The sequence below is a fragment of the Papio anubis genome, chromosome X (assembly GCF_008728515.1).
Source record: "Papio anubis isolate 15944 chromosome X, Panubis1.0, whole genome shotgun sequence".
In the NCBI taxonomy this organism is placed as follows: Eukaryota; Metazoa; Chordata; class Mammalia; order Primates; family Cercopithecidae; genus Papio; species Papio anubis.
In genome coordinates this window covers 43,366,095-43,390,412 of record NC_044996.1, presented here as the reverse complement: position 1 = coordinate 43,390,412, position 24,318 = coordinate 43,366,095, and the positions used below count along the sequence as shown (strand labels likewise).

General features: G+C 37.6%; 1 protein-coding gene across 4 annotated transcripts in view; it reads right to left on the bottom strand.

Annotated features, from left to right (window-relative positions):
• Positions 1 to 24,318, bottom strand: part of AMMECR1 (AMMECR nuclear protein 1) — a 130,009-nt gene that overhangs the window by 19,016 nt on the left and 86,675 nt on the right. For all 4 annotated transcript variants that reach the window (XR_002519439.2, XM_009198102.4, XM_021932523.2 and 1 more), the window contains one exon: positions 1,051 to 1,165. Coding sequence is in view for 3 of the 4 variants with exons in the window: in XM_009198102.4 (XP_009196366.3) it covers positions 1,051 to 1,165 (115 nt within the window). In the remaining variant the exon portion in view is untranslated. The remainder of the gene's footprint in view (positions 1 to 1,050; positions 1,166 to 24,318) is intronic.

Sequence of the window (24,318 nt, the reverse complement as noted above, 5' to 3'; positions counted from 1 at the left end):
AATTCAAGTCTAATAAACTGTGAAGAGAGTGATCTGTCCCCAAGGCAGAATAGTTCAGTTACTATGGGTAATGGTCCTTCTAAAACAGCAGAATTAAAATCTGTCATAAGGATACAATAATGCCATTTATGAATGTATGTGTGAGACAGAATGTTATGTTTATCACTGAGTTCCCATTGTTTCATTCATAGCACTTATTTCTTCATACTTTCTATACACATTTACTTGCCATTAAATTAGGAGATGCTTCATGGTAGGAACCAAATCTTACCACTTTTATACATGTAGCACATTGCCTGGAATACAACAGGCATTCAGCAATATGGGTGTGTTTGTGTGTAAAATTTCATAGACCCAACAGACCTACACTCAACATCTCCTCCCAGCCACCAAAACAAATCATGGTGAGAACCTCTGAACTTCACTAACGATGTTAGCCAACTCCATGTACTAAAGAAGAATAAAAATATGATCAATATAAGCTACTCTAATAATAGCAATGCACAGAGATACCCAATAACCTTAGTATTATTTGTTAGAGTGTTTAAGTATATAAACTAAGGTAGCCAAGAATGAATTCACATTATTTAATTCTAGTTAATCAATACCTTGTTATCATCACAAGCTGATTCCCCCAAATGGTGTATTATCCTAATTATTTCTTCTTGTTTCTGAGATGTATCCTGTGACCAACTAGTTACTTAGTGGCGGCTATACCAGAGTGCACCAGAATGAAAATAAGAGGAGAAATAAATTCCAGTCAGTCCTTCTTACTACTTATTAACAGCTTTTATGAGGTGCTTTGGTGAGGTAGTAGGATAAAAATGAAAACCAAATTCAGTTTGGGGATTATAACAACACGTGGCACTTTGTCCTTTAAAAAACTCATTTACTTATATCTCGTTCAACTGTGAGGTTTATTCATCCATATTACTCTCGACCTCCATTACAATAGAGAATGGGCTGAAAGAGTTATTTTCTGGGCCTAATTTTAAACATGTCCTCAAGAGTTACCTTTATTTTTCTTTTAAAATTTTTCTATAATCTTACCTCCCAGTCCAAATAATCACAGACATCTTCAAAGTTAGTGAGCAGAGACACTGAGCAGAAAAGCCGTGGCAGCTCATCCCTTGTCATTGGGGGAAAACGGCTATCTTTAAGGGCACTGTTAAAAACAAAGCAAATATTAAAGCAATCACTGGATATGAAAGTTGCCAATTTCAAATGCAAACAATTGTTTGAAAAAGGTAAGAGTTTCAAAAAGAATCAGTAAGATGTCAAAGGTACCAATAAGCTTCAAATGTATTCAAATTCCTTTAGAAGTCCCCTTTTTTTTCATTTAATAGATTGTGTTTGCTAGCCAATCTTGTGACCACTTCAATTGTAAAGAGTGAATCATCAATTACATTTCCTGTACAGCCATTTCCTGATGTCTTTCCCTGCTACTTGTAGAATCTAAGAATGTTTTATTTTGCTTTTGAGAAGAATAAAAACTCGACTAGTGGAAACTTGCAGGAAGGTTTCTGGATCTAGTGCTGGTGGCCAGTAAAAATAAATTATATATGTGTGTGTGTGCATGTGTGTATATACATATATATGCATACACATACACATATACACAATATTGTTTTAAAAAAAGATCATACTAGGAAGGCCAGTCACCATAGAATAGCACTCGAAGAATTCAAAGGAAGATCGAAATTTCATTTTCTTCAAGAAAAAAAAAAAAAAAATGGAAATAATAATGCAAATTATAGACTAAAAATATTCATAAGAATTTCAGGCCCCCTATAAAGGATAATTTAACATATGACGCAAAAATTGTGAAACTACAGGAAATAGGGCTAATCTAGGAAATAAAAGTATGATTAGGAGACCATTAATCATGTCAATGAATTTCTGAGTACATCAACTCTGATTGGATCCTGTAATCAAGTGTAGTATATCATAGTGCCAAACTCTAGAAAAACCCCACTGTAAAATGTGGAAAAACCGTAATTCGTCCTGCAATGGAACAGAAAATACACACACACACACACACACACACACACACAGAGTGTGTGTGTTCCTTGTACTTTTAAAAGAAACCACTTCCTGATCAAGAAAAACAAACATACTTCTGATTGCCTACTATATTAATGGCACTACTGGTATTCATAACATCCATCTTCAAATGTCCTAGATAGGAGCCAGGCTTAGAAATATTTTCATGGATTAATCCTCAGAGGTTACAAACTCAGACTCTACAAACTGCTTGGGTCATAACATAGTTCCATAGCCTTGGAAAGAATGTAATTCCTTTTTCAGTGACTTTCTCACGCTGAATTTTCTTTTTTTCATTTTCCCATCCCTTTGTTTGCATTCTGAAGCTCATCCACTGCGTTTTCATATTGCACCACATTTTGGTGCTCATTTTATCCTGCTATACAAAGGAAAATGCTTATAGGAAGATATAGAGATGTTATAGATGTATAAAATTATAAATGTTTTTCCCATTCAAGAAGCCAAGATTAACCAAGAAAATCAGGAAATCTGTGATAATTCATACTCTGAGAACAGCATTTCACTATTTTATAATTTAATGACGTAAATTTCCTATGGTTTGGCTTCTTTTATTTTCCTACTGACAAATAAAAGTTTAAAAAAATACTTCCAAGTTCTCATTCAAAGCCAAGATAAAGACGTGTGTGTGTAACAACCCACACCCCCCAACCCCACACAGGAAAGAAGTTCCAGAACACAGACCAGAATAATTGTATGCATAAAAAACAAAAGGCCAATCACATTTTCAGTTTTACTGTTAAAAGAAGAAAAAGAGAGTAAAAGACACATTATTCATTAGAATAATACAAAATATAATTTTAAGGGGTTATGGATTTTTTTACTGTGGCAAAATATACATAACATAAAATTACTATTTTAGCCATTGTTAAGTATATAGTTCTGTAAAATTAATTATATTTGTGGTCTATCTATCACTATCTTCCATCTCCAGAACGTTTTCATCTTTCCAAACTGAAACTCTGTACCCATTAAATACTAACTCCCCATTCCTCCCGCCCCTAGTCCTGGCATAAAATGTAATTTAAATATGCTTTTATAATTTCAAATAGTTATAGTAATACAGTCACTAATGTTTTTAATTCATAACACTTTTATTGAGATATAATTCACATACCACAAAATTCACCCTTTTAAAGTATATAATTCAATGGCTTTCAGTATATTCACAGTTTGCAACCATCACCATTATTCAATATTAGAACATTTTCATCATCCTTAGAAGAAAGCATGTACCCAATAGCAGTCAGTGAATATTGGCACCACTCCCAGCTCCTGGAAACCATTAATCTACTTTGTTTCTATGGATTTGCCTATTCTGGACATTCTGTATAAATGAAATCATACAATATATTGTCTTTAGCATCTGGCTTCTTTCACTTAGCATGTTTTGAGATTTCATCCATGTTGTAGCATGTATCAGTACTTCATTCTTTTCATTGCCTAATAGTATTTCACTGTATGGATACACCAAATTTTGTTACCTATTCATGGGTTGATGGACATTTGGGCTGTTCCTACTTTTTGCCTATTATAAATAATGCTGCTAAGGAATTGACATATAAGTTTTAATGTGGATGTATGTTTTCATTTCTATTGGGTAGATAGGAGTGGAACTGCTGGATCATAAAGGTAATTCTACCTTTAACTTTTTGAGGAACCAATGAACTATTTCTCACAATGGCTGCACGATTCTACTTTCCCAGCAGCAATGTATGAGTTCCAGTTTCTCCACATCCACACCAATATTTGTTGTTGTCTGACCTTTTGAATATAGTGCTAGACCTTCTTTAATGAAGCACATTTTGTACCTAGCTGTAGCTTTTTCATTTTAAAAATACACATGCTGAAGTCGCTATACAGTTAATGTCTCAATACTTTGAGGCACGTTATCATTTTGTTTAGTTCATTTCCTAGCAGACCAATAAAAGATAAATTCAAACTATTTGCAGTGCAATTCAAACTATTTCAAATCAATGAAATTTTCAAATACCTAAAACATAAGTGAGGATTAGGCTACAATGCTTTTCTCATGACATGGAGCCTTGTTGTTCACTCATTCTAGGCTTAAAAAAAAAGAAGAATGTTTAGAACAAGGAGTTAGTGGGAAAAAGCTAGAACAATGAATGGGATAAAATGACAATGGTGCCTCACCATGTCAAGGTTCAAATATACTGATTTCAAAGCTCTGAAATAGTAAAGGTTTGTTAGTCATGATGGGAATAGTCTGATTTTACAGGGACATTTAAACAAGACTTTTGATTCTTGCATTTTTTAGCCAGCTCTAAGTAATTTTTCATTAAATTCATGAACACAGAAAAATTCCAAAGGTAGGAAGTCCTCAATGTCTCCACATGTAAATTTCTAGGGAAATGAACTAGCAATGAAAGCCTAGCAAGGATTTAAGAGATTACAAAAAGATGAAAATACAGCTGGAGACTGACCTCAGAGCTGCCAGGCTGGTGTGGATAGCTGAAAAACAACAAGATTCAGCTTTCCTCAGCCAAGGTTTCCTTAACCAAGCTCTTTTTAGAATATGCAATGTTGAAATTGTGCTTTTAGAGAGAATACTGTAATCTGGAGTTGGGCAGTGACTTACTCAAGGTGACTCAGCTAAGTTAATGACAAGGGTAGGGATACAACCAAGATTTTCTGACTCAAGTCCAAAATTCTTTCGAGTATCTACATTTTAGTTGTCACCTTTGCATGGATTTGCTTTCAAATTTTAAAATTAAATGCTTGCCTTACTTGGCAATTCTGATCTCATACCTGTGGTACCTCTATCTAAGATGATAAATAATCATTCAGTAGCATTCATTAGTAGCCAAAGGGTAAACAGAGCTAGACTTCCTGTCTACTGGAAATCTGCAGGAGTAAAATATTTTAAAATATTAATACTGTCCATAGAAAGCATTTTATACTGAAGTAGTATCTGCCAATTTAAATTCTAGGCAGTCTAAGGAACTGACAAGGGGGTCCTGTAAGTAAATTCATATGAATTTCTCTTTGTTAGAATAGGAAGTCATTTTCTAATGTTTAAATATTGCTAGAAAAACAAAACAAAACAAAACAAAACACTTGCATATAAAACCAGTCAGCTGCTCCATCACCCATTGGATAGATAAGCTTTAAACAATCACAGTTTAGTTCACATACCAAATTCAAATATATTCAATTCAAATTGGCACCTTCTCAAGAATACACCTCACCTAATTGAGAAGGAGCATTAACATTTGTCAAAGTTAAATAATGTTATGTAGTACTTTCATAAAAATGAACATTTGAAGAAAAGATATTAAGAGTTTAGCTATGAAAGAACTAAAGAGTTTGTGACAGTGCCTGGAAACTATGCTAAAAAGAAAAAAAAGTCGCTGAAAATAGGCAAAACCTTAGATATTACAAGGCTCATCGTAAACAATACAGCATGCAACAGAAATAATTTAAGGGACTCTGTCTAGTCATTCGCTCACTTGTTCATTCACTTTCTAAAACATTGTTGAACTTAATCGATTAACTGCTGGAAAGTTATCAAACTGAGAGGGGCTTCATATTACGTATTACTATTTTTCAGGACAAGGAAGTAATTAAAACCCAAATTAAAAATCCCTGTTGGGACAGGCAAAGAGAAGCAATTCAACTTGTATTAGTCTAAAACTAAAAGCAGTTTCTTCATGAGGGGTTTCAACTACCAGGAAATTCCATATTCTGTCATTCCCTGCTAGAGCTTCTGGAATAGAATGCATACGTGGCATGTTTGAACCTCAGAAACTCAGAATACTAGAATCCTAAACCCACATCTGAAAAATTAACTACCTCTCTTTCTCACTAAGTAGCAATTTTAGCTTTCTAAAATTCAAGAAGCAATGGACACAAAACAAAATGTAAAAATGTGTCTATTCATCAAACATAAGGGTAGAGAGGAAGAACAAAAGACACAATTATGGTTAAGGAAGGAGGAAAGGTACCTTATTTTGGTGAGGGCTGTTACTCAAAATAAAAGTTTCAACTGTAAGCTATATGTACAGTGTTACTTAATTGGGAGATGGTTTTCCTCTTACAGTAATAAATAAAACCTTCTTGCTGCGCAATGAACATTAACATTTATTAATTTTAATATATATGCTTAATATGATATGATGGGGAACAGAGGAAAGAACCAAGGGATGGAACAAAAGAAAGAGAATATAGGAGAGAAAGAAAAAGGAAAAAGGAATATGTAAAAAGAAAAATGAAGAGAAAAGCAAGAAGCTGAAAACAGAAGTAGGAGGCAAAGAAAGTACAAAGAAGGGGGACACTTAGGGCTCAAATAGAGACACATGCAAAGAAACAAGGAGAAAGCAAGAAAGGGAGAATGGAAAAGTAAGAGAGAGGAGAGGGAGATAAAGGACAACAGGTTCAGTAGGTTTTGATATATATTATCGGGCTCCTATCCTATGAGATTCACTTAGGCTTTAGAGTGTTATCACTTACTGCCCTCTGATTTAAAGTTCCTGAAATGCTCTGATCTTGAATTCTTAAAAGCCTCTACTCTCTAGGAGATAGCCATAGCTGCCCACCAGGAAGGGAAAACTCCCTGTGAGCTGCCAGCTGTGAGGACCAGCAAGTATCATCAGAATCTGCCTCCTAGGCCACAAATTCCTCCCCTCTAAATTAAGAGAATTGGGTCTGAATTTGATTTAGTGGAGCAGAGCTAAAACTGGAAAATAAAAGATACATAAAGAAACAGATGGCTAAACGTTTGTATATACAGAAAGTATTTCTTATTTCCCTCTACAAAATGTCTACATAATGCTTTCTCTGCAGAGTTTCTAGATTTACTCTACCTTTTTTTAGAAATGAACTACTAGAAACTATTTTTGTTTAAATTATGTTTTTCTGATGAAAATCTGCCAAAGTAAAATGAATATTTTAATTTTCTCTTTATGACTCTGGTTCACCTTTAAAACTCAATATAACTGGGTCATTTGTTACTGTACACCATAACAACAGTGCTCTCAAGGCCTTGGCAAGAAAAATTGTGTGGGTTTGGAAAAGATTACGATATGACCACTAACAATTATAAGCTTGGAAATGTGAAGATATGAGATTGTCTCTACCTTCAAGAGACTGTGTAACACACAGACTGGCAAAATTTCCAGGGATCTCATCCATGTGTTCTCTTAAGTTAGGATATACTACAAAACTGAATGAACCACCTCTTGAACTGAATTGGAATTTAGAAACCTGGTCTACAATCCCAAATTAGTATTATTTCCCCAGACCCATCAAAAGTGTGTCTCCAAGGTATAACAACAGTTCTCTGTGACTTATGCCAATAAATATAGCTCCAAAAATGCAAAATTGAAGTAATCATTAATTAATGAGCGCAATTTCACAGTTCTCTAGAACATAACCTATTAGAATGGCCAACAGCTTGGGTTCTGGAGTCAGATATATTTACATTTGGATCCTGGCTCCACTACACACTAGTTGTGTGACATTTGGGCAAGTCTCTTGATCTATGCCAGCCTTCATTTCCTCATTTATGAAATGGAGATCATAATAGTATCCACCTAATGGAGCGACTGTAAGAAATAAAATAATAATAACTGCATAAGTGCCTTTACTAACCTACTCAATAAGTAGTGGCTGTCAAAGAACTCTGATTGGTCATCCATCTATTTGGTAAGTTCATGTCCACAGGGCTGCCCCATATTATGGCTCTGGTGAAAGGAAGGGAGCCACAGGACTAAGCTGTGCTTTGGGAAGAACTAAACAAGTTATCTTCTCTAGGAATTCAATGTGGCCATCTTGGGGGATAATAGCTACCTTTCCAGGTCCTGGTGTTTTCATTTCATTTTCTTTCATTTTCAAAATAAGTATTAAATACCCGCTATATGCTTTTTATTATGCAAAGAGCCATGGAGAATATAAGAATAGTAGATTACTAAATAGTATATGGATATGTATAAAATACTTGTTAAAATCATGCTGTAGGAATGCTGAGAGGAATAATCAGCAGGTTAGCGCTCTTTCTGAAAAGATCTGTTTTACAATTTGCTACTAGTTTACTGGTTACCAACTGACTCAGAGTTACAGGGAGTTTTACAGAAATATATATATATATATATATATATAATTTTTTTTCACAAACAAATCTACATCAAGTAAGGTGCATCTTCACCAAGAGTTTCCATTATCCTGCAGGTGGGGATTCATATGCTGCTTTGAAACATTTTCTTAGTTTTCTTCAACTACAGTTTTTAAATCTTTTGGGCAGGAATTGGTCTTTTACTTCTGTAGAAGAAATGTTTATCAAGAAATAAAGTTCCCTAAATCATGTTTGATAATTTAGATATATTACTCTCTATCCTACTATTCATACCATAACAAAATCCTTAGGTAAAAAACAAAACAAAAAACAAGAAAAATAATTTCTAAGCAGCGGATATAGAATGAGAGATGAGAGATTCCATAGGCAGCAACCACTTTCCTCATTTAAAATAGCGGTCTCCAAGCTGTTTTTTTTTTTAATTAGTTTTTTATTTTATTTTTTAAATTAAAAAAAAATCCATTGAATTCCTTCAGAACTGCAGGACATGTCCTCACTACCACATGGGGATTGACTGACAATGTCATCTGTCATCACCAGGATCCAAACAGTTTTGACTGAGTATTCCTATCACTAAAAAAAGTTTGAGCACACATCTTCAATATGTATATTTATAAAGTATATACTTGTCCTACTATCACAGGCTAATATATCAAAGCATGATACTTAGAGTAGGCTTTGTTATTGAAGACAGTGGGTATAAATCAAATAATGTTCTTGATCTTTTCTTTCTTGTTTTGGGGCTGACATCTTGTCAGATCTGATTAGATTATTTTTGTTTTCACTTCATGACTTGGCTAAATTAAGAGGAAACTCATAGAAGTGTCAGCTAGTTCACCATTTTCTTGCCCTTGCATTATTACTATTATCATCAACCCATTTTCTTCCTTGCAGGAATCTTAAGCCACTTGTCCATTCTGCATGGGTTAGTTTATCTAGCTTTAGCTGACCAACACACAATAGTCACACAGCTTAAGAAGATTCCTGCAAAGAAACCACAGGATGAAGATTATACAGGTTGGAATATCCCTTATTCAAAATGCTGAGGTCTAGAAGTGTTTCAAACTTGGGATTTTTTGGGGATGTGGGAATATCTGCATTTTATCAGTTGAACATCCCAAATCCAAAATTCTGAGATCTGAAGTATTTCCTTTAAGCGTTACATTGGTACTCAAAAGTTTTGGACTTTGGAGTAATTCAGATTTCTGGATTTGGGATTCTCAGCCTGTACTAAGAACCAGAAATCTACTTAACTAGGTACATGTAAACTGAAATATGTTACAATATGCCTAAAGTGAGCAAAGGAATGTACATGCCACTATGAAATCTCACCAAATCAAGAAATCTCACACTTTTCTCAGGATCCCTCATTTAGAGTATATGACAGTGACTCTCCAACATGGACCAAAGGAGAGCATCAGGGTCAATCCATATGTTAAATATTAGTGGAGTTTAAATACTTTCTTATATTTTATCTAAAATGATCATAAATATAATTTCTAATATTTTTGTCTCACCCCACAATGGATCTTTCAGGTACATCCCTCTTTGGATGGCCTAAAGCTCCTAATCAAGCTCTAGAAGACTGGTCCTAAGATATTTAGACATGGTACTATGAGCAAAAGCAGCTTAAAATCTCAAAGAGCCAATATCTGCTAAGTACCTACTGTGAGTAAGGTACTATACATGTATTATCTTATTTAGTCCTCAAAACAACTCATTTTGTAGAGGAGGAAGCTGAGGTTCAGTGATGATCAGTGAGATTTAGTAACTTGCCGACGGTTGTAAAAACAGGTAAGAGAGCTGGCCGGGCATGGTGGCTCACACCTGTAATCCCAGCACTTTGGAAGGCCAAGGCAGGTGGATCATGAGGTCAGGAGTTCAAGACCAGCCTGACCAACATGGTGAAACTCCGTCTCTACTAAAAATACAAAAAAAAAAAAAAAAAAAAATTAGCTGGCATGGTGGTGGACACCTGTAATCCCAGCTACTCAGGAGGCTGAGGTAGGAGAATCACTTGAACTCAGGAGGTGGAGGTTGCAGTGAGCTGAGATTGCGCCACTGCACTCCAGCCTGGGCAACAGAGACTCCATCTCAAAAAAAAAACAAAAAAACAAAAAAACAAAAAAAAAACAGGTAAGAGAGCTGACATATGAAGTCAGGACCGCCTGCCTCTAAATCCCATTCTCTTTTCATAGTACCACTTTCAGAATGTCAGCAAATCAATATAAATGTATATACATTTAATCAGTTTTAAGGAATTTTTCCCCAATTAATGCTTCCATTCACAGGATTTAACTGAAAGTATTAAGTATAAATGTAAGCAGGTTCTGAAAATGCCTAAGAAAAATAGTACGTTTTTAATGAGAGTGTTAGCTTGTTTTTGTTCTCTTCTTTCTCCATTTTGATCTTGGTGACTCAGAGCTGCTACCACTGAAAAACATCTGTTTTATCTAAACTTAATAAGCCTTATTAGTGGGATGCTAAGCCTTCCCTTATTCTGAAGCCTTTCCACAGTTTTGAAACTGTATCTGCTGGAAGTCATAATAGGTTACCAAAGTACTAGTTTTGGACATACCTAGGTTGGTGGGCCTGTTTCTGATTTTTTAATTTTGCTTTTCCAACCTATGTGAATAAGCTCTCTCATACTCAGTATAAGAGTCATGCAATTCTTTTCCTTCCCTCTTTCCATGGCAATCAAATCTATTAATTTAACTCCATAAACTGCAAAACATGTGTTGTCACTCTAACTTATGTGTCATGTTAGGCTGGTTCAGTTGTCCTTTCTAAAACTACTGCCAGTCCTAGATGATGCAAGTCTGCTGAGAGGTAGGACACTGGTTCCTATCATGCGGCCTGTTTATAATTGTTTGCATATGTCACTGCTCGAGGACTAAAGGTAACTAAAGAAAAGAATGAAGTTAAAGGTGAGGTACAAAGCAAAATTATCAAGTCTGTCATACTGAGAAAGAGAGAGAGGATCCCAGCCTCCACTAACTCATTGTGAAGTTTTTAATCTTTATTTTCCTTTCTCTTCTTCCTTTTCCCCACCTTTTTTGTATGCTTTCCTCTTTTCTACTCTAGTGAGGTAAGGAAGAAAGAATAGTAAAAGGTCACAAGAAGGACATGAAAGAACAGAATGGGGGTGGAGGAAGAGAAGAGGACCACAAAGACAAAGGCATACAGCAGCTGCCTTCACTGCTGAGTGAGCAGCGGAGCACCAACACTATGTGTGTGTGCGGAGAATGCAGTCTTAACTATTGCCTTCCTCTGCGTTTCTTATCCACTCTGCTCCCTCTTCATATTGCTTATACACTCCTAGTAGGGGCTGGTCTCACCTTGCAGTTCATCCACTACCTAGTGCTGGCGAGGCCAAGTCTGACAAGCCAGTATGCAAGGCGGCCTCATGTTCTCATACTCTGCCATGGGGTCAGGATGACCCATTCCCTTCTGTACAGGTTTTAATGTTCTATTCCAACCTTCGGGGAGTGGATGGGTGATAGTGACAGAGAAAATAACATGATCCACTGCCTGTTTCTTTCAAACTTGACAAGCACAAGGGGAATCAGGAAGAAAAGTAGAGTACCTCATCCCCACAGCCTAGCTGCCTAACCAATCAATCAATGTTTATTGAATCATTCCTTGATCTGTGTACTTTTAAATGGCATATTTATCTATGGTAAGTATAACTGCATATCTGTTTTTATGGCCTCTGTAATTGGCCTCACATTCATTTAAATGGAATTATTTTAATTTTTATCACTATATGGTATCTTTGGAGGAAAGAATCCTTTAAACTACTCATATCATCTTTGTTTCATATGATTCTTAATAGTTTCCAAAGCATCTTCACATCTTTTATCCTAGCTGAACCTCAAAACAGTCCCATGAAATAGACAAAGCTAATACTACATTATATTAGAAATCATAATAGGTGTCCTCCAAGAACAAGGCTCCCTAAAGTCATGGGGTCAACCAAATGTCAGCTAGAAGTGCTTAGAGATCATCTAGTCTATATCCTTCATTTGATTTTGGGGGTAACTAAGAGCAAAAAGCTGCATGCCCAAAGTCACAAAACTATTTAGAAAGCAGCGACATCTCCTGACTTCCCCAATTCACTGATCTTTCCATCATTCTTTCACATAATCCAATAACACTCCAGAGCAGATGTTCAAGATGGAAAGAGGAAAATGATGCCTAGGGCACCAGGGAATAGCTAAAACAGTAAAACAGTGAGCTGCCCAACATAACTCAGCACTGACAGGCACCTGGCACGTGTCAGCATGCTGAAGCCAAGCAGAACTTAGAAATTAAGCAGATAAGGGTGGGGGAGCAACGGAGCACCAACACTGTGTGTGTGTGTGTGTGTGGAGAATGCAGTCTTAACTATTGCCTTCCTCTGTGTTTCTTATCCACTCTGCTCCCTCTTCATATTGCTTATACACTCCTAGTAGGGGCTGGTCTCACCTTGCAGTTCATCCACTCTGTCCCATCATTTCTACTTAGCTGCTGAGCTACATAAAGGATTATCCAAGGGAAAAGTTATACATTTTTAAAATAGAGTATTTGGTTCTCTTTTATCAAACTCTAAATAGAGAATCTGTCCCTATTGTAAAAGCAACTGTATGTTCTGGTTGTGCATGTATAAATACAAAATTGGTCAGGGCAAGATAATCTCAACATTCATTTTCAAGTAAATAGCATAATGACATGGGGTAGATTCAGTTCAGGTCAAATATGTGATTCTTGATGTACTACTAAAGTCTCATACTTCAAGCAAACCTTCTTTCCAATCTCTTAACTTGGAACAGGTTTTACTTTACTCCTTTCAACAAACATGTTTAAATTGAGCCTGATAAAACAGAAAAGGACATTTTAACTCTTCATCTCTTATCTGGTTCTATCTTAAGAACCTAGTTTTCAAAGAAAAATTTTACTTACATAGTTTTCCATTCTGTTACCCTTAAAAATTATTTAATTCTCCCATTGAAAAGGTCCTACTTTACTTTTGTTTCCATGAGACAAGCACATGGGGTAATATGTTGGAAAAGCTTCAAAATATGCTGCTGAAACAATGGCAATTGCTGATTCTGTACTATGCTACATATTAGGAAAACCACAATAGATACAGAAAGGAAATAGTTTCATTTGAAGATGAAAAAGGGAATGGGAGTTGCCAAGATGGCTGAACAGGAACAGCTCCAGTGTGCAGCTCCCAGCATGACCAATGCAGAAGACGGGTGATTATTGCATTTCGAACTGAGGTATCTGGTTCATCTCATTGGGACTGGTAGGACAGTGGGTGCAGCCCACAGAGGGCGAGCTGAAGCAGGGCGGGGCATTGCCTCACATGGGAAGCGCAAGGGGTTGGGGCATTTCCCTTTCCTAGCCAAGGGAAGCCATGACGGACTACCTGGAAAAACAGGACACTCCTTGCCCAAATACTATGCTTTTCCCAAGGTCTTAGCAACCAGCAGACAAGGTGATTCTGTCCTGTGCCTGGCTCAGCGGGTCCCACGCCCACAAAGCCTTGCTCACTGCTAGTGCAGCAGTCTGAGATGCATCTGCAAGGCAGCAGCCGGGCTTGGGGAGGGGCGTCCAACATTGCTGAGGCTTCAGTAGGTAAACAAAGCACCTAGGAAGCTCGAACTGGGTGGAGCCCACCTCAGCTCAACAAGGCAAGGCCTACTGCCTCTAGACTCCAACTCTGTGGGCAGGGCATAGCTGAACAAAAGGCAGCAGACAACATCTGCAGACTTAAATGTCCCTGTCTGACAGCTCTGAAGAGAGCAGTGATTCTCCCAGCACAGCGTTTGACATCTGAGAATGGAGAGACTGACTCCTCAAGTGGGTCCCTAATCCCCATGTAGCCTAACTAGGAGACACCTCCCAGTAGGGTCTGACAGACACCTCATATACGTGGCTGCCCCTCTGAGAAAAAGCTTCCAGAGGAAGGATCAGGCAGCAATATCTGCTGTTCTGCAATATTTGCTGTTCTGCAGCCTCCACTGGTGATACCAAGGCAAACAGGGTCTGGAGTGGAACACCAGCAAACTCCAACAGACCTGCAGCTGAGGGACCTGACTGTGAGAAGGAAAACTAACAAACAGAAAGGAATAGCATCAACATCAACAAAAAGGTCATCTACACCAAAACCCCATCTATAGGTCACCAACATCAAAGACCAAAGGTAGATAAAACCACAAAGATGGGGAGAAACCAGAGAAGAAAAGCTGAAAATTCTAAAAAGCAGAGCACCTCTTCTCCTCCAAAGGATCGCAGCTCCTCACCAGCAACGGAACAAAGCTGGATGGAGAATGACTTTGACGAGTTGACAGAAGTAGGCTTCACAAGGTCGGTAATAACAAAGTTCTCCTAGCTAAAGGAGGATGTTCAAACTCATCGCAAGGAAGCTAAAAACCTTGAAAAAAGATTAGACAAATGGCTAACTAGAATAAACAGTGTAGAGAAGACCTTAAGTGACCTGATGGAGCTGAAAGCCATGGCACGAGAACTTTGTGATGCATGCACAAGCTTCAAGAGCCGATTCAATCAAGTGGAAGAAAGGGTATCAGTGATTGAAGATGAAATTAATGAAGTAAAGCAAGAAGACAAGGTTAGACATAAAAGAGTAAAAAGAAATGAACAAAGCTTCCAAGAAATATGGGACTATGTGAAAAGACCAAATCTACGTTTGATTGGTATACCTGAAAGTGACGGGGAGAATGGAACCAAGTTGGAAAACACGCTTCGGGATATTATGCAGGAGAACTTCCCCAACCTAGCAAGGCAGGCCAACATTCAAATTCAGGAAATACAGAGAACACAACAAAGATACTCCTTGAGAAGAGCAACTCCAAGACACATAATTGTCAGATTCACCAAGGTTGAAATGAAGGAAAAAGTGTTAAGGGCAACCAGAGAGAAAGGTCAAGTTACCCACAAAAGGAACAGCGGATTTCTCAGCTGAAACCCTACAAGCCAGAAGAGTGTGGGGGCCAATATTCAACATTCTTAAAGAAAAGAATTTTCAACCCAGAATTTCATATCCAGCCAAACTAGGCTTCATATGTGAAGGAGAAATAAAATCCTTTACAGACAAGCAAAGGCTGAGAGATTTTGTCACCACCAGGCCTGCCTTACAAAAGCTCCTGAAGGAAGCACTAAACATGGAAAGGAACAACCGGTACCAGCCACTGCAAAAACATGCCAAATTGTAAAGACCATAGATGCTAGAAAGAAACTGTATCAACTAATGAGCAAAATAACCAGCTAATATCATAATGATAGAATCAAATTCACACATAACAATATTAACCTTAAATGTAAATGGGCTATATGCTCCAATTAAAAGACAGACTGGCAAATTGGATAAAGAGTCAAGACCCATCAGTGTGCTGTATTCAGGAGACCCATCTCACATGCAAAGATGCATATAGGCTCAAAATAAACGGATGGAGGAAGATCTACCAAGCAAATGGAAAGCAAAAAAAAAAAAGCAAGGGTTTCAATCCTAGTCTCTGAAAACAGATTTTAAACCAAGAAAGATCAAAAGAGACAAAGAAGGCCATTACATAATGGTAAAAGGATCAATGCAACAAGAAGAGCTAACCTAAATAAATAGGCATCTAATACAGGAGCACCCAGATTCATAAAGCAAGTCCTTAGAGACCTACGAAGAAACTTAGACTCCCACACAATAATAATGGGAGACTTTAATGCCCCACTGTGAATATTAGACAGATCAACGAGACAGAAGGTTAATAAGGATATCCAGGACCCGAACTCGGCTCTGCAACAAGCAGACCTAATAGACATCTACAGAACTCTCCACCCCAAATCAACAGAATATACCTTCTTCTCAGCACCACATCACACTTATTCTAAAACTGACCACATACTTGGAAGTAAAGCACTCCTCAGCAAATGTAAAAGAACAGAAATCACAACAAACTGTCTCTCAGACCACAGTGCAATCAAACTAGAACTCAGGATTAAGAAACTCACTCAAACCCGCATAACTACATGGAAACTGAACAACTTGCTCCTGAATGACTACTGGGTAAATAATGAAATGAAGGCAGAAATAAAGATATTCATTGAAACCAATGAGAACAAAGACACAACATACCAGAATCTCTGGGACACATTTAAAGCAGTGTGTAGAGGGAAATTTATAGCACTAAATGGCCACAAGAGAAAGCAGCAAACATCTAAAATCAAAACCCTAACATCACAATTAAAAGAACTAGAGAAGCAAGAGCAAACACATTCAAAACCTAGCAGAAGGCAAGAAATAACTAAAATCAGAGCAGAACTGAAGGAGAAAGAGACACAAAAAACCCTTCAAAAAATCAGTGAATCCAGGAGCTAGTTTTTTGAAAAGATCAACAAAATTGATAGACCACTAGCAAGACTAATAAGAAGAGAGAGAAGAATCAAATAGACACAATAAAAAATGATGAAGAGGATATCACCACCGATCCCACAGAAATGCAAACTACCATCAGAGAATACTATAAACACCTCTATGCAAATTAACTAGAAAATCTAGAAGAAATGGATAAATTCCTGGACACATACACCCTCCCAAGACTAAACCAGGAAGAAGTGGAATCTCTGAATAGAACAATAACAGGCTCTGAAATCGAGGCAATAATTAATAGCCTACCAACCAAAAAAAGTCCAGGACCAGATGGATTCACAGCCGAATTCTACCAGAGGTACAAAGAGGAGCTGGTACCATTCTTTCTGAAACTATTCCAATGAACAGAACAAGAGGGAATCCTCCCTAACTCATCTTATGAGGTCAGCATCATCCCAATACCAAAGCCTGGCAGAGATGCAACAAAAAAGAGAATTTTAGACCAATATACCTGATGAACATCGATGTGAAAATCCTCAATAAAATATTAGCAAACCGAATCCAGCAGCAAATCAAAAACCTTATCCACCATGATCCAAGTCGGCTTCATCCCTGGGATGCAAGGCTGGTTCAACATATGCAAATCAATAAATGTAATCCATCACATAAACAGAACCAATGACAAAAAACACATGATTATCTCAATAGATGTAGAAAAGGCCTTCGACAAAATTCAACAGCCCTTCATGCTAAAAACTCTCAATAAACTAGGTCTTGATGGAACGTATCTCAAAATAATAAGAGTTATTTATGACAAACCCACAGCCAATATCATACTGAATGAGCAAAAACTGGAAGCATTCCTTTGAAAACCGGCAGAAGACAAGGATGCCCTCTCTCACCACTCCTATTCAACATAGTGTTGGAAGTTCTGGCTAGGGCAATTAGGCAGGAGAAAGAAATAAAGGTATTCAATTAGGAAAAGAGGAAGTCAAATTGTCCCTCTTTGCAGATGACATGATTGTATATCTAGAAAACCCCATCGTCTCAGCCCAGAATCTCCTTAAGCTGACATGCAACTTCAGCAAAGTCTCAGGATACAAAATCAATGTGCAAAAATCACAAGAATTCTTATACACCAATAACAGACAGACAGCCAAATCATGAGTGAACTCCCATTCACAATTGCTACAAAGAGAATAAAATACCTAGGAATCCAACTTACAAGGGATGTGAAGGACCTCTTTAAGGAGAACTACAAACCACTGCTCAATGAAATAAAAGAGGACAGAAACAAATGATAGAATATTCCATGCTCATGGATAGCAAGAATCAGTATCGTGAAAATGGCCATACTGCCTAAGGTAATTTATAGATTCAATGCCATTCCCATCAAGCTACCAATTACTTTCTTCACAGAATTGGAAAAAAACTACTTTAAAGTTCATATGGAACCAAACAAGAGCCCACATTGCCAAGACAATGCTAAGCCAAAAGAACAAAGCTGGAGGCATCACGCTACCTGACTTCAAATGATACTACAAGGCTACAGTAACCAAAACAGCATGGTACTGCTACCAAAACAGAGATATAGACCAACGGAACAGAACAGAGTGCTCAGAAATAATACCAGACATCTACAACCATCTGATCTTTGAGAAACCTGACAAAAACAAGAAATGGGGAAAGGATTCCCTATTTAATAAATGGTGCTGCGAAAACTGGCTATCCATAAGTAGAAAGCTGAAACTGGATCCCTTCATTACACCTTATACAAAAATTAATTCAAGATGGATTAAAGACATAAATATTAGACCTAAAACCATACAAACCCTAGAAGAAAACCTAGGCAATACCATTCAGGACACAGGCATGGGCAAGGACTTCATGTCTAAAACACCAAAAGCAATGGCAACAAAAGCCAAAATAGACAAATGGGATCTAATTAAACTAAAGAGCTTCTGCACGGCAAAAGAAACTGGCATCAGAGTGAATAGGTAACCTACAGAATGGGAGAAAATTTTTACAATCTACCCATCTGACAAAGGACTAATATCCAGAATATACAAAGAATTCAAACAAATTTACAAGAAAAAAACAACCCCATCAAAAGGTGGGCAAAGGATAAGAACAGACACTTCTCAAAAGAAGACATCCATGCAGCCAACAGACACATGAAAAAATGCTCATCATCACTGGTCATCAGAGAAATGCAAATCAAAACCACAATGAGATACCATCTCACACCAGTTAGAATAGCAATCATTAAAAAGTCAGGAAACAGCAGATGCTGGAGATAATGTGGAGAAATAGGAATGCTTTTACACTGTTGGTGGGAGTGTAAATTGGTTCATCCATTGTGGAAGACAGTGTGGAGATTCCTCAAGGATCTACAACTACAATTACCATTTGACCCAGTAATTACATTACTGGGTATATACCCAAAGGATTATAAATCATGCTACTATAAAGACACATGCACAAGTATGTTTATTCTGGCACTAGTCACAATATCAAAGACTTGGAACCAACCCAAATGTCCATCAATGATAGACTGGATTAAGAAAATGTGGCACATATACACCGTGGAATACTATGCAGCCATAAAAAAGGATGAGTTCATATCCTTTGCAGGGACATGGATGAAGTTGGAAACCACCATTCTCAGCAAACTATCACGAGGACAGGAAACCAAACACCACATGATCTCACTCATAGATGGGAATTGAATAATGAGATCACTTAGACCCAGGGTGGGGAGCATCACATACCTGGGCCTGTTGGGGGGTTGGGGGCTGTGGAAGGGATAGCATTACAAGAAATACCTAATGTAAATGATGAGTTGATGGTGCAGCAAATCAACATGGCACATGTATACCTATGTATCAAACCTGTACGTTGTGCACATGTACCCTAGAACTTAAAGTATAAAAAAAAAAAAGAAAAAAAATACCTTCAGGGGAAATATTTCTAGCAGTTAGGACTGGAAAAAAAGAAAAGAAAAGAAAAAAGGGCAATGGATAAAATCCATGCAATTTAAATTACAGTGATGTGATAAAAGCTCTGTTCCCATAGTGACAAAACTTTTCACGAATAATAGCAGTCCTAATGATTAGTGATATGAGGGCATAACTATGAACGTGAACTATTTCAGCAAATATGTATTCAGTGCCTGCTATGTGCCAAGCAGAAGTATACATCCAGGAGCATCCTATGTTCAATTTCAGTCCTGTGGAACACCTTGTTTCATTGAAGTTTTACTACACTATGATAACATATATATATGAGTTACTCAAAGCACCTAATGAGAAGTGCAAGTCCTATAAACGAAGTCACATTCCAGAAACACAAAACCAAAAAAAAAAAAAAAGAAAAAAAAGAGGAAGGCACCTAAACTCACAAGGTCTTACTACTTCTTAAAGTTTATGGATACTAGCCTATCTGTAGAAATCTACCAGACTAAGCAAAACCCTATAGAAAATCAAATTAAAAACTAACTTTTGGACTCTTTGTCCCCATGTATATGTTATAGGTATAACTTTAGCTCTATAAGTATGGTGACTGTGCTCATTTTTACTCACCATTATATACCCAGTGCCTAACACATAGTAGCTGGTAAATAAATATTTAGTGAATGAATGAAGGAATATAGGAAGGCAGTTTCAAATTTAATAAACAGTTATTGGCAGTATAACAAACATTAAATGGCATTACTGGTTATACTTTATTAAATGGTCAGTGTTCCCCTACATTCAAAATATCCTTTTATTCATCAACTTAAAAATTGTTCCACTAAAGTGTGTCTTCCCCGATTTTATTTATTTAATGCTGTTCATTTAGAAGGTGTTAACTGTTTTTTTTATTCGTTAGATTACTATACATTCAAAGTACAGCAAAGTTTGGCAACATTTTTCTGTCTAAAACTCATAGACTGCTATAAATAGATAAAAATATAATTCCATGATAAAGTTACAGAATTGCTTTGATCTCCCAGCCTCTATCACCCCCCTGGAAAACACACATAAACTTTGCATCCTGAAGTAGCTCCATTGCTTCTTATGTTTGTGGGGGTAATTAAAAATAATATTTTATTGTAGTTTGAAACACATAGGGACCCATATTAGTAGTCTATTTTTATGCTTTTCTCACTTTCTTATAAAGGAACATCTTATGAACTGGATGAATCATAGGACATCAAAGGCAGGCATAGAAAAAAGAAACATAAGATAACTGACTCTTTAGATGAACATGGGCCTAAAGAAAATCAGACATTAGTACACAAATTTTTTTAAATCCTCCAAAAAAATCCAGTGGCCACTCTTCCAGTTCTCTGTGGGATTTCAGGTTAGTAAGCAGTCAAGGGGGAAGGAGGACTTGTTGAAAATCAACCCTCTGAAGCAATGAGAATTATCTAGTGGGAGAAAGGCTGACTCTAGGGAAAATGGGTGGAAATGGTGCATGCCTCGTGGGGCTGTCAGGATATTTGTCACCTAAGAGGTTCTAAAACTTACCCGACTGAAGGGGAGGTTAAAGTATTACTATGCACCAGCACACATTCTCTCAATCACATTAGACTTTAAAATTCCAAGGTCTGGTTTGCCTTTTACAAGGAATAATATTGGTTTAGAATGCTGCTCAAAGCCTGCTCCACAAATCTGAGAGACCACGTTATAGCACCTCATTTTCCTTTGCCACTGCCGTGTCCTCACTCTCCTCCCATGTAACTAAAAAAAACCACTTCTTAAACTTTGGTAAACAACATTAAGGAAACTGAGAGAATGCCTTCTGCAGACTTAACTTTCCTGGAAATAATTATCAATGATGGAAAACAAGCTCTTCATAACAGAATAAAACCTCATTAATTTGAACTCTACTATTTCAAAATTTGTGCTAATTCAAACAGACCTAGACTGAAGGTTTTCCTTAGCAAGTTTGGAAAAGAAGGGTCTGCTAAGCAAATCAACTTTATAATTAAGGTTGTAAGGGAAATACAGGACTTGCTTAAAGAGAACAAATTATTTCCAGGACTCTGGAGTTAACCATCTACAGGCACTGTAACATCATAATTACAAATCTTTTGTGTAGTATGTTAAAAAGCACGTCTCTGGGGGACTTCTACTTGGTAACACTCCATTAGCCTATTTTGAGTTATTGTTGTCACTAACACAAGCAAATCAGTGTCACTAAAACAAGCAAAACTACTTTTTAAATAAATATTTCATTCATTCTTTATTGAGTACACTGGGCTTCCTGCAATTATTGTGAATTTGAGAGCTTTTACTTCCATGTTGGTGTTGCTAGATCCTCGCCTACAGTCTTTGTCATGCTCAACGATCTCTAAGTATAAATCTTACAGTCACTAATAACTGAATCAGAAATATAGCTCAAGCCGAGTAGGCGGTTTTCCCCTCACAGTGTAAATAAAGCCTCCAGGAAGTTCGAACTGGGTGGAGCCCACCGCAGCTCAGCAAAGCCTCTGTAGCCAGACTGCCTCTCTAGATTCCTCCTCTCTGGGCAGGGCACCTCTGAAAGAAAGACAGCAGCCCCAGTCAGGGACTTACAGATAAAACTCCCATCTCCCTGGGACAGAGCACCTGGGGAAAATGGTGGCTGTGGGCACAGTTTCAGCAGACTTGAACGTTCCTGCTGCCGGCTCTGAAGACAACAGTGGATCTCCCAGCACAGTCCTCAAGCTCTGCTAAGAGACAGACTGCCTCCTCAAGTGGGTCCCTGACCCCCGTGCCTCCTGACTGGGAGACACCTCCCAGCAGATGTCAACAGACACCTCATACAGGAGAGCCCCGGCTGGCATCTGGTGGGTGCCCCTGTGGGACAAAGCTTCCAGGGGAAGGAACAGGCAGCAATCTTTGCTGTTCTGCAGCCTCTGCTGGTGATACCCAGGCAGACAGGGTCTGGAGTGGACTCCAGCAAACTCCACCAGACCTGCAGCAGAGGGGCCTATTAGAAGTAAAACTAACAAACAGAAAGGAACAGCATCAACATCAACAAAAAGGATGTCCACACCGAAACCCCATCTGAAGGTCACCAACATCAAAGACCAAAGTTAGATAAATCCACAAAGATGAGGAAAAAACAGCGCAAAAAGGCTGAAAATTGAAAAAACCAGAATGCCTCTTCTCCTCCAAAGGATCACAACTTTTTGCCAGCATGGGAACAAAACTGGACAGAGAATGAGTTTGACAAATTGACAGAAGTAGGCTTCAGAAGGTGGGTAATAACAAACTCCTCCAAGCTAAAGGAGCATGTTCTAACCCAACGCAAGAAAACTAAGAACCTTGAAAAAAGATTAGAGGAATTGCTAACTAGAATAACCAGTTTAGAGAAGAATGTAAATGACCTGATGGAGCTGAAAAACATAGCACGAGAACTTTGTGAAGCATACACAAGTATCAATAACCGAATCATCAAGCAGAAGAAAGGATATCAGAGATTGAAGATCAACTTAATGAAGTACAGCGTGAAGACAAGATTAGAGAAAAAAGAATGAAAAGGAATGAGCAAAGCCTCCAAGAAATATGGAGAAATACGGACTATGTGAAAAGACCAAATATTTTTTATTTGACTGGTGTACCTGAAAGTGACAGGGAGAATGGAACCAAGTTGGAGAACACTCTTCAGGATATCATCCAGGAGAACTTCCCTAACCTAGCAAGACAGGCCAACATTCAAATTCAGGAAACACAGAGAATACCACAAAGATACTCTTCAAGAAGAGCAACCCCAAAATACACAATCATCAGATTCACCAAGGTTGAAATGAAGGAAAAAGCGTTAAGGGCAGCCAGATAGAAAGGTTGGGTTACCCACAAAGGGAAGCCCATCAGACTAACAGTGGATCTCTCGGCAGAAACCTCACAAGCCAGAAGAGAGTGGGGGCCAATATTCAACATTCTTAAAAAAAAGAATTTTTAACCCAGAATTTAATATCCGGCCAAACTAAGCTTCAGAAGCAAAGGAGAAATAAAATCCTTTACAGACAAGCAAATGCTGAGAGATTTTGTCACCATCAGGCCTGCCTTACAAGAGCTCCTGAAGGAAGTACTAAATATGGAAAGGAAAAACCGGTACTAACCACCACAAAAACATACCAAATTGTAAAGACCATTGACACTATGAAGAAACTGCATCAACTAACGGGCAAAATAACCAGTTAGCATCGTAATGACAGGACCAAATTCACACATAACAATATTAACCTTAAATGTATACGGGCTAAATGCCCCAATTAAAAGACACAGACTGGCAAATTGGATAAAGAGTCAAGAATCATCGGTGTGCTGTATTCATGAGACACATCTCACATGCTAAGACACACATAGGCTCAAAATAAAGGGATGGAGGAATATTTGCCAAGTAAATGGAAAGCAAAAAAAAAAAAAAAAAAGGTGGGGGGTTTGCAATCCTACTTTCTGATAAAACAGACTTTAAACCAACAAAGATTTAAAAAAAAAATAAGGGCATTACATAATGGTAAAGGGATCAATTCAACAAGAAGAGCTATCCTAAATGTATATGCACCCAATAGAGGACCACCCAGATTCATAAAGCAAGTCCTTAGAGACCTACAAAGAGACTTAGACTCCCACATAATAATAGTGGGAGACTTCAAAACCCCACTGTCAATATTAGATCAACGAGACAGAACATTAACAGAGATATTCAGGACTTGAACTCAGCTCTGGACCAAGGGAACCTAATAGACATCTACAGAACTCTCCACCCCAAATCAACAGAATATATATTCTTCTCAGCACCACATAGCACTTATTCTAAAATTGAC